This window comes from Salvelinus alpinus, chromosome 27, assembly GCF_045679555.1.
Source record: "Salvelinus alpinus chromosome 27, SLU_Salpinus.1, whole genome shotgun sequence".
In the NCBI taxonomy this organism is placed as follows: Eukaryota; Metazoa; Chordata; class Actinopteri; order Salmoniformes; family Salmonidae; genus Salvelinus; species Salvelinus alpinus.
Genome location: NC_092112.1, coordinates 33,552,337 through 33,565,858, shown reverse-complemented (window position 1 = coordinate 33,565,858; position 13,522 = coordinate 33,552,337). Strand labels below are relative to the sequence as shown.

General features: G+C 40.2%; 1 protein-coding gene across 1 annotated transcript; it reads right to left on the bottom strand.

Moving 5' to 3' along the window:
* Positions 1 to 3,461: 3,461 nt before the first annotated feature.
* On the bottom strand, positions 3,462 to 12,638 carry ppm1ab (protein phosphatase, Mg2+/Mn2+ dependent, 1Ab). Its single transcript, XM_071370392.1, has 3 exons — positions 12,494 to 12,638; positions 7,931 to 8,837; positions 3,462 to 3,879 (listed from the first exon to the last, which is right to left on the bottom strand). The coding sequence occupies exons 2-3, from the start codon at positions 8,813 to 8,815 to the stop codon at positions 3,739 to 3,741; spliced, it is 1,026 nt and encodes a 341-aa protein (XP_071226493.1). The 5' UTR covers positions 8,816 to 8,837; positions 12,494 to 12,638; the 3' UTR covers positions 3,462 to 3,738.
* Between the last annotated feature and the right edge of the window lie 884 nt (positions 12,639 to 13,522).

The following is a 13,522-nucleotide window of genomic DNA, read 5'->3' as shown; positions in this document are numbered from 1 at the left end:
GGATGCACCTGAGCTCAATTTCGAGTCTCATAGCAAAGGGTCTGAATACTAAGATATTTGAGTTTTTCATTTTTTTAATGAATTTGCAAACATTTCTAAAAACCTGTTTTCGCTTTGTCATTATGGGGTATTGTGTGTAGATTTTTTAAATCAATTTTAGAATAAGGCTGTAACGTAACAAAATGTGGAAAAACTCAAGAGGTCTGAATACTCTCCGAAGGCACCGTATACTCCACACTTATCCAAACTGCATTCGGACAATTAATTTAGAATAAAAGGCACATGCTTTTAAATGGAATTACTGGAGACTGAAAACAAAATTGTATACAAGAGTATTTGAGCAAATGTATGGCCATCAGAGGGCAGATATTAAAAGAGGGAGTTAAAAAGTTCATAGCTACATACATGTATGCCTGAGTTCAACAGCACTTTGCCCGAAGATAGTCAAAAATGGCAAAACTACATAGTAAGAAAAAGCTAGCTCCAAATTATGTTTTTGTAAGCATTTTCTTCTGGGAGTAAAATTAAGACTTCAGAATAGATAGCCACAGGGAAAACCATACAGAACAATATTTGATTTCAAGAATTTCCCTGCCATCGAGTAGCCGTGCAGCTTTTAAAATAGCTGAGACACGCCTTTGGCGCATGAGAATGCGTACATACGCAACTTTTTGCATTTATTTGTAAATACCCTGTGTAATTAAATAGCTGTACAGAGACTTTTGAATATGTGCTAGAGGGGGAAAACATGTGAATGCATGCATCCATAATGACATCCAGCATTACATTTATTATGAGGACAGTAACTAAGGTGGGGATGTTTGTAAAACATTCTTACATCTTAAAACCTAAGTTTAGCCGACTGTCTGTATTTAATGTTTTAATTGTGTTAAATTGAAAGCATTATAGGTGTCACAGAAGTTCAGTGATGCAGGCTCTATTATTGTTAAAGGAAAAGGTCACTTTTGTTTTTTTCACCAAATCTTTTTGGATGTAAATGACATGTTATAGAAGTACCCTGACACTTTTATTTTGCAATTCACTTGGTTTTAAGAAACTTACGCCACCAGCGATATAATTCCTCATGCTCATTCAGCAATTGCAGGGGCATGATAAAACATGAACAAAGGCTCCCACACCTAACAACTTGGTTTTTAAAATGATATGAGCAAAAAGTATTCCACTTTATTTGGAATGGCAAGCCAGACAATTAAACAGGCCTATTTATATAATGAATATTCGGAGGGCAGAAATTGTTAAATATTAAAGCATTGGACCTCTCACTAAAGGCTTCAGTCATACAAAAACTATTCTTAAATCCGAACTGGTTCTCTAGCAGATTAGTAAGAAATAGTTCACCCAGAGTTCAATAACGGCCCTTTTCCCTTCATTCACATAACAACCTCTCACTTTCGGTAATTTGAAAATGAAATCATCTCCACAATATCACTATTTTTAAAACAACTATTTTTAAAACAAACAATATAAAGCTGGTTGAAATTTCAGCTTAATCCACCAGAAAAAAAACAGACCAAATATTAGAACAAATATTATGGTTCAACTCAAATGTACTAATTGATTTGTTTTTTAAACATTCGGGGGGAAAAAATATATGAAACTATAATCTTTGTAAATTATATAATAAATAGGTCTGGTGTAGTTGTCACACATGCAGTTAACAAACAATATATGGAAATGTCCGCTCTATCCAAAATTACAAACAACTGATTGCAGCATTACTGCAAAAATGGAGGAGACAAGTGGGAAAGGGGAGAAGGTAAGAAACTTGTCTGTCAGTCCTGCATTAAAGACCAAAATATGCTAAAGACAATTCTGATAAATAAAAAAGTATATCAGTTTCATTTATGGACCAAAAAATGGACAGCTGCGCCATACAGGTTGCAAAATTGCTTGGAGATTTTCAATGTACCGATTCTATGGCACATGGTCTATGAACTGATACACAAAATGACACCAGATTAAAAACATAGTTTTTCAATGTAAATTATTATACAACAATTTTGCAACCAATAGAATGTTATATGTATGGGGGATACACAAATCCCAGCTCTGCAGATTTTGCTGCGAAGTCAGAATCATTAGATTACTTGTTTTGGTACTGCCCATATGCAGCTTGTTTTTGGTTGCAGGTTCAGGAATGGCTGAAAAATTGCAACATTTAATTGGAACCAACTCTGCAAGTAGCACTGCTGGGTGTTTGAAATATCATAGTCAATAGTCATTTCTCTTTGCTTATTTGAGCTGTTCTTACCATAATATGGTCTTTTACCAAATAGGGCTATCTACTGTACACCACCCCTACCTTGTCACAACACAACTGATTGACTCAATCGCTTTAAGAAGAAAAGAAATTTCACAAATGAACAAGGCACACCTGTTAATTGAAACGCATTCCAGGTGACTCCTTAATGAAGTTGGTTGAAAGATAACCAAGAGTGTGCAAAGCTCTCATCAAGGCAAAGGGTGGCTACTTCGAAGAATAGAAAATATTTTTTTGATTTGTTTAACACTTTTTTGGTTCGTACATGATTCCATATGTGTTATTTCATAGTTTTGATGTCTTCACTATTATTCTACAATGTAGAAAATAGCAAAAATAAAGAAAATCCCTTGAATGAGTAGGTGTGTCCAAACTTTTGACTGGTACTGAATATATTTACAAAAAATATATATGGGGGATTGGAAATTATGCAGACAATTACATTGCTAGAAGCCACAATATATCTGCAATATTAAAGCTGATTAAAGCAGTAATGTGACTTTATGCGCAACATTACATTCTCCAGCGATACTTCTCTGTCTAGCCCGCACATGCGCTCACAGAAAAGTATAGCTCTAGTCACACAACATGGAATATAACATTGCGGATAAATTTCGGAATGACACAATTGCATGTGTATAACATCTAAAGACCAGCAACACTATACAGCGTCACTTTTAAAAGGACGTATTTGGGTGTTTTTGGAGCCTTTGTTCATGTTTTATCATGCCCCTACAACTGCTGAACAAACATGAGGAAGTATAATCGCTGATGGGGCATGTTTCTCAAAAACATTTTTTTTTTTTAAGTGCCTCAACACTTTTTTAACATTAACATACATCCAGAACACAGATTTGGTAAAAAAAATTGTAAAAAAAGTGAACCTTTCTTCATGTATGTAGTAATATAACCTGCCCAGTAGATGGCATGGTTTACACATATTCAAAGCACAGGTAATCTAGATTCTTAACATTTTTATATGTAGATCAGAACGGTCCTTTCCTACCTATTTCAGAAACACTGGCCAAAAAAATCTGTTGGATTTATATGATCCTGGATTTCAAAATAAGGGATTACAGAATCCGTATCATTCTGATCAAGATAAAATGTTTTGTAAAACCAGGTCCAGAAGATACAATATTGAGCTTGCTTCATTGGAAAAGCTGTGAGAAAAAATACATTTTGACAAAGAATACGATTTTATTTTATATATATGTATATATGTTAGGCATTCTAAAGTTAAAATGTGCTACATTTCCCTTGAGGACATTTTAAGTCCAGGATAAACCATATTAAAAAGTATGTTGCCTATAAAGACACTCAAGTGCCTTCACACTTAAAATTGGGGTTCTGTGAGTACTTTTATATTTAGTTTCTGTTTTGGTAAGTAATAAGTACTACCATAAGTTTACGCAACAACAATAGGTGTCTCGCTCTTTTGAAATGTGTAACATAACTCATTTCTTTTTAGAGGCTCCACCTTCTACCCTGCTCTGCAGGTACTTATCCAGCTCTGCCTGTCTCTTCACAGCTTCTTGCGAGATCTTGGGAGCACCAGGGAAACACACCAGCACCACACTCATGTTGTCCCGGCTTCCCTGTTCAGAGAGGAGAGTTGAGCAGAGAAGAAATGCAAGTTATGCATTTTGCTATAAAACATGCTTTTGTAAAAACTGAAATGATGCTTATTTGAGTGGATTTACATAGACATACTGTATGTAGCGTGAACAAAATCACAAGACGTCTCTTGAATGCCTTCAATTGACCCTTCCCAAAGCCCCCCCCCAGAATTTTGGGCAACCAATCGTAGCGCTCTAATGGATAGCAACGACTGACACCTCAGACAAGCTCACATTTGAATGGCATGAAAGCCAGTGAGGGCTATGGCAAAACAAAAAAAATCAACAACAAAAAATTACATTTCAATTGCTAAATAATTGAACAGTGCACCAGGAGTACTAGCTACTGTGATTCTTGAAAAGCAGAGCCTGTTGGGAGTATTTTTTTCAAAACCCGAAATTATACATTTGTTACATTATTTGCTAGCTCACCTGGTTAGATGGTCTCATTGACAACAACATGTTGATACGCTAGTTAGCTAGCCACTTAATATAACTTGTTTTCTCAAAATGTTAGCAATGTTATGAATACAACTCCCATCTGCTATCGACATCACAATACGATTTGAGAGCACAAGTTAGCTCCAAAAGTCGTTATAGCTTTGACTGAATGCTGACAGTGAATTAAAAAGCCATTCAGTGGCTAGTTACACTACAAACATCATTTTTAACAAGTTCCCATGAAGCAACTTTAATGACAGTCCACCACAACATACCAAAGAGTTTCTTGATTAGCAAGGGGTAGTCTGCGTTTAATTTCTTTGTGTATTAGAAACACAGTTTCACCAGTGCTTGAATGGGGAATTGGGTTCCTGTGAAAATGTTGTCTGAGGTTGCAAGGGGGGCGGGCCTTAGCGAAGGGTCAATTAGTAACTCTAGAATGTAATAAATTCAAGGCATATATTAAATATACAGCACATTACATTTTCTAACAGTTCATTCAAAACTTCAGTCAAACACCAAGCCAATGTTTTTAAATTGGATTTGTGTGGGGAGGAGTGCACATTTAAATGAGAAAGGACATAGAATTGGGATTGAAAGTGGGGTTAACGCGCCTACTCTTGCAACAAATGCCATGGGATCTTTAGTGAAGAGTGGAGGGCCCGCCAACGCTACTTCCAACAGCATTGGGTCCTGTCCTAGGATTGACCAGGCCCAACACTGCTTAGCTTTAGAGGCAAGAAAGCAGTGGGATGCAGGGTGGTATGGCTGCTGGACATCTAATTTGATATCTGATTTTAAAAAGTATTGAAATTGAAGCTGGCAAACACTTGAATTTATCTTGATAGCTTTGTGAGGTACCACTAACTATCTGTGCTTGACTGTCTGGCTAATTTACAATCATTATTTAACTGAGCCATTTACACTGAACAAAAATATTAATGCAACATGTAAAGTGTTGGTCCCATGTTTCATGAGCTGAAATGAAAGATTCCAGAAATATTCCATATGCACAAAAAGCGTGTTTCTCTTGTCAGGTTTTGGCCAGGACTGTTCTGTTTTTTTGTCACTAGATGTCCCCATTGCACCTTTTTTGTACCTTTTGTTTTTCCCTTGCTCTATTATTGTTTGCACCTGTATGTCGTTCCCTTGTTAGTATTTAATCCCTGTGTGTTCCTTAGTTCCTTGCTCAGTGTTTGTATGTTAGCACCCAGCCCAAGCCTTGTTGTGAACATATATTTTTCTCTTGTTGGATTTTCCAGAGGTTCTCTGGTTTTGTTCTTTTGTATTTTGGATTAGTCTTTTAGGTTTGTTTTTTCCCTTGCTGTTTTTACCACTTTGTGGATTTTCTTTGTATTTTGGAAGTTATCTATTTTTTATTAAACCACCATCTCTAGTACTGCTGTGTCTGCCTCATCTTCTGGGTTCTGCCGATTTAGTGACTGTTTCTCGCACCGGGTCCTGACATCTCTCAAATGTTGTGCACAAATTTGTCTACATCCCTGTTAGTGAGCATTTCTTTGCCAATATAATCCATCCACCTGACAGGTGTGGCATATCAAGAAGCTGATTAAAACGTATGATCATTACACACGTGCATCTTGTGCTGGGGACAATAAAAGGCCACTCTAAAATGTGCAGTTTTATCACACAACACAATGCCACAGATGTCTCAAGTTGAGGGAGAGTGCAATTGGCATGGTGACTGCAGGAATGTCCACCAAAGCTGTTGCCAGAGAATTGAATGTTAATTTCCCTACCATAAGCTGCCTCCAACATTGTTTTAGAGAATTTAACAGTACGTCCAACCGGCCTCACAACCGCAGACCAGGTGTGTGGGTGAGCGGTTTGATGATGTCAACGTTGTGAACAGTGTGCCCCATGGTGGAGGTGGGGTTATGGTATGGGCAGGCATAAGCTATGGACAACGAACACAATTGCATTTTATCAATGGCAATTTGAATGCATTGTGACAAGATCCTGAGGCCCATTGTGAGGACGATTTTTGAGATGCATATGTCTATTCCCAGTCATGTGAAATCCATAGATTAGGGCCTGATTTTGACTGATTTCCTTATATGAACTTTAACTCAGTAAAATCTTTGAAATTGTTGCATGTTGCGTTTATATTTTTGCTCAGTATACTAAAAAACAATACAGTCTGCAGCAAATCACAAAGTCGTTTTGTAGTCGAGTCACTAAACCTCGAGTCGAGTCCCAAGTCCCCTGTGCTCGAGTCACGAGTCCCTTTGGCTAAGTCCGAGTCGAGTCCAAGTCTTAGTCACCAATGTTTGAGTCATGAGTCCAGTCAAGAGTCCCTATGGCTGAAGTCCAGTCCCAGTGCTCGAGTCCTGGTCCAAGTGCTCAAGTCTGAGTGACTTGGTCTGAGTTTTGAAGTTCGACGTGGTTTCGATCTCTTCTATTTTTCTGTTACATATTTGACATTGCGCCACAATCTTTGCACCATCGGTTGAAAAACTTTTGAAAGCTAAACTAATGATTTGGCGTGCTTTAGACATATTTGGCATTTTGGTTACCGCTGTTTTTTTGCTCGCTCGTACTGCCGTGTTGCTGTCTCGATGCTCGTCTGTTGCTAGATTCGCGCCTCTATTAATTTGGCTCGGATTTGGTATAAGAAATCTGCCAGAACTTACTAGTATCCGGCTGGCGGGAAGATTTTCATGAAAGCATTGAAGTAACGCAAATATTTTTCTCCTGTTGGCCAATGGTCATAATTGCCTGCAATATGCAATAGCTTATGAAACAAATACGTTCTTCATACACAGGCTCACACACATTTCATTTTTTATATAATGTTCAATAGTTATGTCAAATCAATAATGATGTTTTGAAGGGATGAATGGTCTCTAAACAGATTTGGCTATCGCTCCTGTTAGATTTACCAGATTACTATTTACAATAATTCTAACATGCTATCAGCTACTTTTTTGTAATCGGCAACTGATATTCGTGTATGTTTTTTTAATGCAGAGGGAAAACTAACAGGAGTCCTGTCAGAAACTGGCTATGGTCTGCAGGTGGGAAATTGGGAGGGTAGAGCGAGACAACAAATTCAAAGACAGCCTACTTTTCTATACGGGAGAGAGAGAGACAGACTGTTGTTTTACTATTAAACTCAGTACTATTGTTTTCAATTACGTAAAACAGTTTGTATTTCTTAACCAGGCAAAGATAAATAGTAGGCTGGTGGTTGCGGAGAAGCAAAAGAGTCGCTTGCGTGATGTGTAGCTTTTGATCGAAGGCGGAGCGAAGCCTGCCTGTCTGCAAACACACATTGCTTGCTTGCCCCACAGCTGATGTGGGCTGTGTGTGGCGCATCCTTCCCACTGCTAGAGAACAGAACCCTCACTCCACCCAGTAGTGCTAACATTCTGCTTATCATAGTAGCCTATCCAGTTCAAGTGCAAATACAAGTTACAAGAAGTCATAAAAATCCAGGAAAACTCCTGGACTCAAGTTGGCCCATAGTGTTCCATCTCTGGGAAATATGCTGTAGTAGTCAATTCAACAGCAAAGCACACTATTCAAATCTCCTCTCCATTGTAAAATCTTATCTAGCTGACCTTACCTTGTATAAACATGTGTCAACAATCTCATTGCACACTCTCTCCAAGTCCTCTGTCACCTCTAGACGTAAACGCACAAAGTCACATAGCTCCTCATTGGCCATCACGTCCCAGATACCATCACACGCCAACACAACAAACTCGTCCTCCGCCTCAGATCTTTCAATCTCATACACCTCTGGCTCAGGTGACACAAGCTGCTCTGTGGGGCCCTTGCCATGTACACATTTATAGTCAAAGTCACCAAGGGCCCGAGACACAGCAAGCGATCCATTAACACGTTGAATCATGACAGAGCCACCGGCATTCTGGATGCGCTCCTTTTCCAATGGATTGCTGGGCTTGTGATCCAGCGTAAAGAAATGGACCCGGCCTCCCCTGCTGAGGAGTGCCCGTGAGTCGCCACAATTGATGAAGTACATGTGGCGAGGTGAGATCATGACTCCCACTGCAGTAGAGCCGCTGCGGTCCGCACCATGCTTACGCTCCGAGATAGCTCGCATCTGCTCATCAATCTGCAGGAAGCCAGTGCGAATGCCACTCTTCACACTCTCCACAGATGGCTCTGGTCCATGCCTATCCAGAATTGCCCTGCCCTCTTCTCCACCTCCTGGTCCTGCACCCCCACCCCTGAAATCTGGGTTGCTGGTGATGTGCTCTAGCAAGTGCTCGCAGCAGTAGCGGGCCACCTGAGAGCCAGCATGGCCGTCATACACAGCAAAAAAGGACCAGGGGTTGAGGCCATGGGGCAGGCCAATGACAGCCGTGTGTGTATCCTCCATCTCTACCCGCCAGCCCTGCATGCTGCTCAGGCCATAGCGTAGGCCATTTCCTTCTCCGTGGGCATTGAACTTCTCCATCTTTGGCTTGTCCAAAAATGCCCCCATCTCTTTTTTGGGTAGCTTTATCCTATAAAATGACAAGAAAAATGTGCTAATCAATTAAGTTGCCTTTGCAGAACAATCAAAAAAATGTAAGTGATCATGTTTGTAACTATTTCTTTCCTATAACTGTCTAGGCCAGAGGACAGATTTACTTTTGTGGTAGCACAAACATGATTTCTTCTTTGCCTAAAAGGCAATTACTGCTGAGCAAAAATTTGTCAGAAAACATCTAACGATTAACATGCAGTAAACTAAAGCAGGTAATAGTTTTGATGTGTGCGCAATGTTTAATGCAGAGCACAATCACATTCTTCTCTTATTACTGACAACGGTCTGTAAATCAAACATTCAATTGAACACTGTCATTCTACGTTCACGTAGTCTGATTAAACAGGCTGTAATACAAAATTAATTGGTACAGTATATACAGCCTGAAACTAATGCCTGCAAAATCATATAAATGTTCCTTACAAGCCAGAATGTTGAATAAAATTACATTTAAAACCTACTCTTCTTGTTGTCTTTGCGGTTTGTCCTTCAACTGCCCAAATTTTTTTACAAAATATTCACAGGAAAGTATTGTATAGTTTTATATTGGATAATTGTTTTCCTCTCGCCAATAGATATTGAACCAAGCATGCCATGACAATGGTATATTCTGAATCAGGGGAGGCTGGAGAACAATCCACACATTTTTTTTTTTTGAAGATTGAAAAGGGTTGATTGTTCTCCATCCTCTCCTGATTCAGAATATACAATTTTCATTGTCTTGTCATGCTTGGTTCAAAGGCTATTAATTATAGAACCAAATATTAAACTTTCTCTCATCAATAGCTAGTGAATCAAGCATGTCATGGCAATGAAAATTGTATATTCTGAATCTCTTCATATTTATACACTTTTTAAATAAAAAAAGTCTGGATTGTTCGCCATCCTCCCGATTCAGAATATACCTTTTTCATTATCATGGCATGCATGGTTCAATAGTTATAGATGGGTTAGCTGACAACATCACAAAAATGATGTGTGCGCTTCCAAGGGGCAAAAGTCAGCATGTTGTGATTCTGGATGGCCAGATTGCTAGCAAGAATGACAAGAAACTGCCATGTTGGGAATCGTAAAATTTGTTTAACCATTATTTAACTAGGCAAGTCAGTTAAGAACAAATTCTTATGACAGCCTACACCGGCCAAACCTGGACGACGCTGGGCCAATTGTGCGCCGCTCTATAGGACTCCCAGTCATGGCCGGTTGTGATATAGCCTGGATTCGAACCAGGGTGTCTGTAGTGACGCCTCTAGCACTGAGATGCAGTGCCTTAGACTGCTGCGCCACTCGGCTTGTTTAATCTTGTTATTGATAGCATAGTCTTGTTTTGAGGTGTTTTGACTGATTTCAGGTCAATGCAAATATGGCAAAAATTCGCTAGCTAGCTAAAACCTATAACGATGTACACTACATGACCAAAAGTATGTGGACAGCTGCTCGCCGAACATCGCATTTCAAAATCATGGGCATTAATATTGAGTTGGTCCCTCCTTTGCTGCTATAACAGCATCCACTCTTCTGGGAATGCTTTCCACTAGATGTTGGAACATTGCTGCGGGGACTTGCTTCCATTCAGCAACAAGAGCATCAGTGAGATCGGGCACTGATGTTGGGCAATTAGACCTGGCTCGCAGCCGGTGTTCCAACTCATCCCAAAGGCGTTCGATGGGGATGAGGTCAGGGAACTGCGCAGGCCAGTCTAGTTCTTCCACACCGATCTCGACAAACCATTTCTGCATGGACCTTACTTTGTGCACAGGGGCATTGTCATGCTGAAACAGGAAAGGGCCTTCCCCAAACTGTGCCACAAAGTTGGAAGTACAGAGTAGTCAAGAATGTCATTGTATGCTGTAGCGTTATGATTTCCCTTCACTGGAACTAAGGGGCCTAGAGGGAACCATGAAAAACTGCCACAGACCATTATTCCTCCTCAACCAAATTTTAGTTGGCACTATGCATTGAGGCAGATAGAGTTCTCCTGGCATCCACCAAACCCAGATTCACCTGTCGGACTGCCAGATGGTGAGGCATGATTCACTACCCCAGAGTCCAATGGCGGCGACCTTTACAATACTACAGCCGACGCTTGGCATAGTGCATGGTGATCTTAGGCTTGTATGCGTCTGCTTGGCCATGGAAACCAATTTCATGAAGCTCCCGACTAACAGTTATTGTGCCGACGTTGCTTCCAAATGCATTTTGGTGAATGTTGCAACCGAGGACAGACGAGTTTAATGCGTTACGCGTTTCAAAACGCGACCGGTCCCATTCTGTGAGTTTGTGTGGCATACCACTTCCCGGCTAAGCCATTGTTTCCACTTCACAATAACAGCACTTACAGTTGACCAGGGCAGCTCTAGCAGGGCAGAAATGACAAACTTGACAAACTGACTTGTTGGAAAGGTGGCATCCTATTATAGTGCCAAGTTGAAAGTCACTGAGCTCCAGTAAGGCCATTCTACTAATGTTTGTCTTTGGAGATTGCATGGCTGTGTGCTTGATTTTATACACCTGTCAGCAATGGGTTTGGCTGAAATAGCCGAATCCTTTAATTTGAAGGGGTGTCCACATAGTTTTTGCTCATTGTGCAAATGTATTTATGTTTTCAATAAACATTGGAGACTAAATAAAGCTTACAAGTTGTCAACAATCTAAGCCAACCCCATCTGTTTTTCCCCATAGTTGCCAACGGCTCAGTTTTGTTGCTAAACAACCAACAGGTCTATTGACGAGAGAAAACATGCTAACTTTACCTGGGTGCTGAACCAACCATATACCTACTGGCTCTCTAAACAATACGTTCCAGTAGATATGTTGTCTCAATTTTCAAGCATCTGAAGGACAAACTGCACAGACCATTGGTAGAGAAAGTTCAAACGTAATTGTATTCAAAATTCTGGCTTGTAAGGGACATTAACACGATTTTGCAGGCATACGTTTCAGGCTGTGTATAACTGTATAACAGCCTGTTTAATCAGACTACGTTCACAGCATCCTGAATGCACCGCTAGATAGGTGGACAGGTTGATGGGTGGGATATGGATAAAAACGGGTTGGAAATGTTTATGGATGTCAGGTTTGAGGGGTTAATGGATGGATAGAGATTGGAGGGGTATGCTTGATGGATGACAAAGCTTCAGCGTACAGTTTAATAAGTAACTAGCTATGATATTAAAACCGAATATCAGAATATAGGCCTAGCATACACCTAGAGGAGTGTTCTTGATGAAACAAACATACTGATGATGTAATGCACAGCTTCAAATCAAGTTAAGAGTAACGTAGTTAGCGAACGTTAGCTAGCTAATGTTGCTCTCATGACTTTTAATTTATTGATACTTAAATATATCAACAGTAATGCTTATTACAGTACCTAGCTTTGAGACAATTTCGGATGCATTTTGCCCAACTGCTTAGTAGCTCGCTAGCTACATTTGACTCTTGCATGGAAATATTACATCACAAGCTCTGTTTTGTCACAACGCCCCTAGCTAGCTCTAGTTAGCCGGTTAGACAGCTATCTAACGTAAATTAGTAACCTTACGTCGTAAGGTAGAGCTAGCAAGCTACCTTGGTTGGCATGCAACAACAGAGATGCTGCGTAACGCTAACTAAAATGAACTAGCTACTTACCAAATCCTCTAGAACCTATAGCTATAACGTTAGTGAACTCTGGCAAGTAAACAAACTGCTAACTTATTGGTTAAAAAGCTAGCTAAAGTAGAATCTGAAAAAACAGATAGTAGTGGAATAGTGTGAATGAAACGCCGACGTCAGTGCCTTGACCACCACCAAGTGAGTAGCTTTAGCGATGAGGAGCAATAGGCGGTTCGTCTTCAAAATAAAAGTCCCACATTGAACCCAATGACGTATAACCCATTTTCTTACGTCAGATAGCTGCACTGAGAAGGCTTATGACTCATTTTGTTACATCTTTTTTGGCACTGTATTCGTTTAAGAAAACTGTGTCAAGACATCAGTTGATTTATAATTGAACACATTTATGAAGATCTTACACTTTTGTGGAGAGATGTACTGCTTGGATTCTTTACCTAGATAATGAAATTAATGTCATTATTCTTTTGGCCAAATTTCATATTCACAAATGTAAATTTACAAACAAAAAAACACATTTTAAACTGTATTTTAAGACAATTAAATACTCTACTAACAAAAAAGCTGTTAGAATTATAAGGTTCTTGTGTAATGTGATATTGTGGTCTAAGGCACTACATCACAGTGCTAGCTGTGCCACCAGAGACTCTGGGTTCGAGCCCAGGCTCTGTCGCGACCGGGAGGTCCATGGGGCGATGCACAATTGGCCTAGCGTCGTCCGGGTTAGGGAGGGTTTGGCCGGTAGGGATATCCTTGTCTCATCGCGCACTAGCGACTCCTGTGGCGGGCCGGGCGCAGTGCGCGCTGACCAGGTCGCTAGGTGTACAGTGTTTCCTCCGACACATTGGTGCGGCTGGCTTCCGGGTTGGATGCGCGCTGTGTTAAGAAGCAGTGCGGCTTGGTTGGGTTGTGTTTCGGAGGACGCATGGCTCTCGACCTTCGTCTCTCCCGAGCCCGTACGGGAGTTGTAGCGATGAGACAAGACAGTAACTACTAACAATTGGATACCACGAAATTGGGGAGAAAAAGGGGAGAAAAAAATAAAAA

Excerpts from the sequence above, each read along its gene's own strand:
- ppm1ab (XM_071370392.1), bottom strand. The coding sequence starts at position 8,815 with ATGGGGGCATTTTTGGACAAGCCAAAGATGGAGAAGTTCAATGCCCAC. Across the intron at positions 3,880-7,930 it reads TTGACACATGTTTATACAAG|GGAAGCCGGGACAACATGAG; the intron begins GTAAGGTCAGCT and ends CTCTCTGAACAG.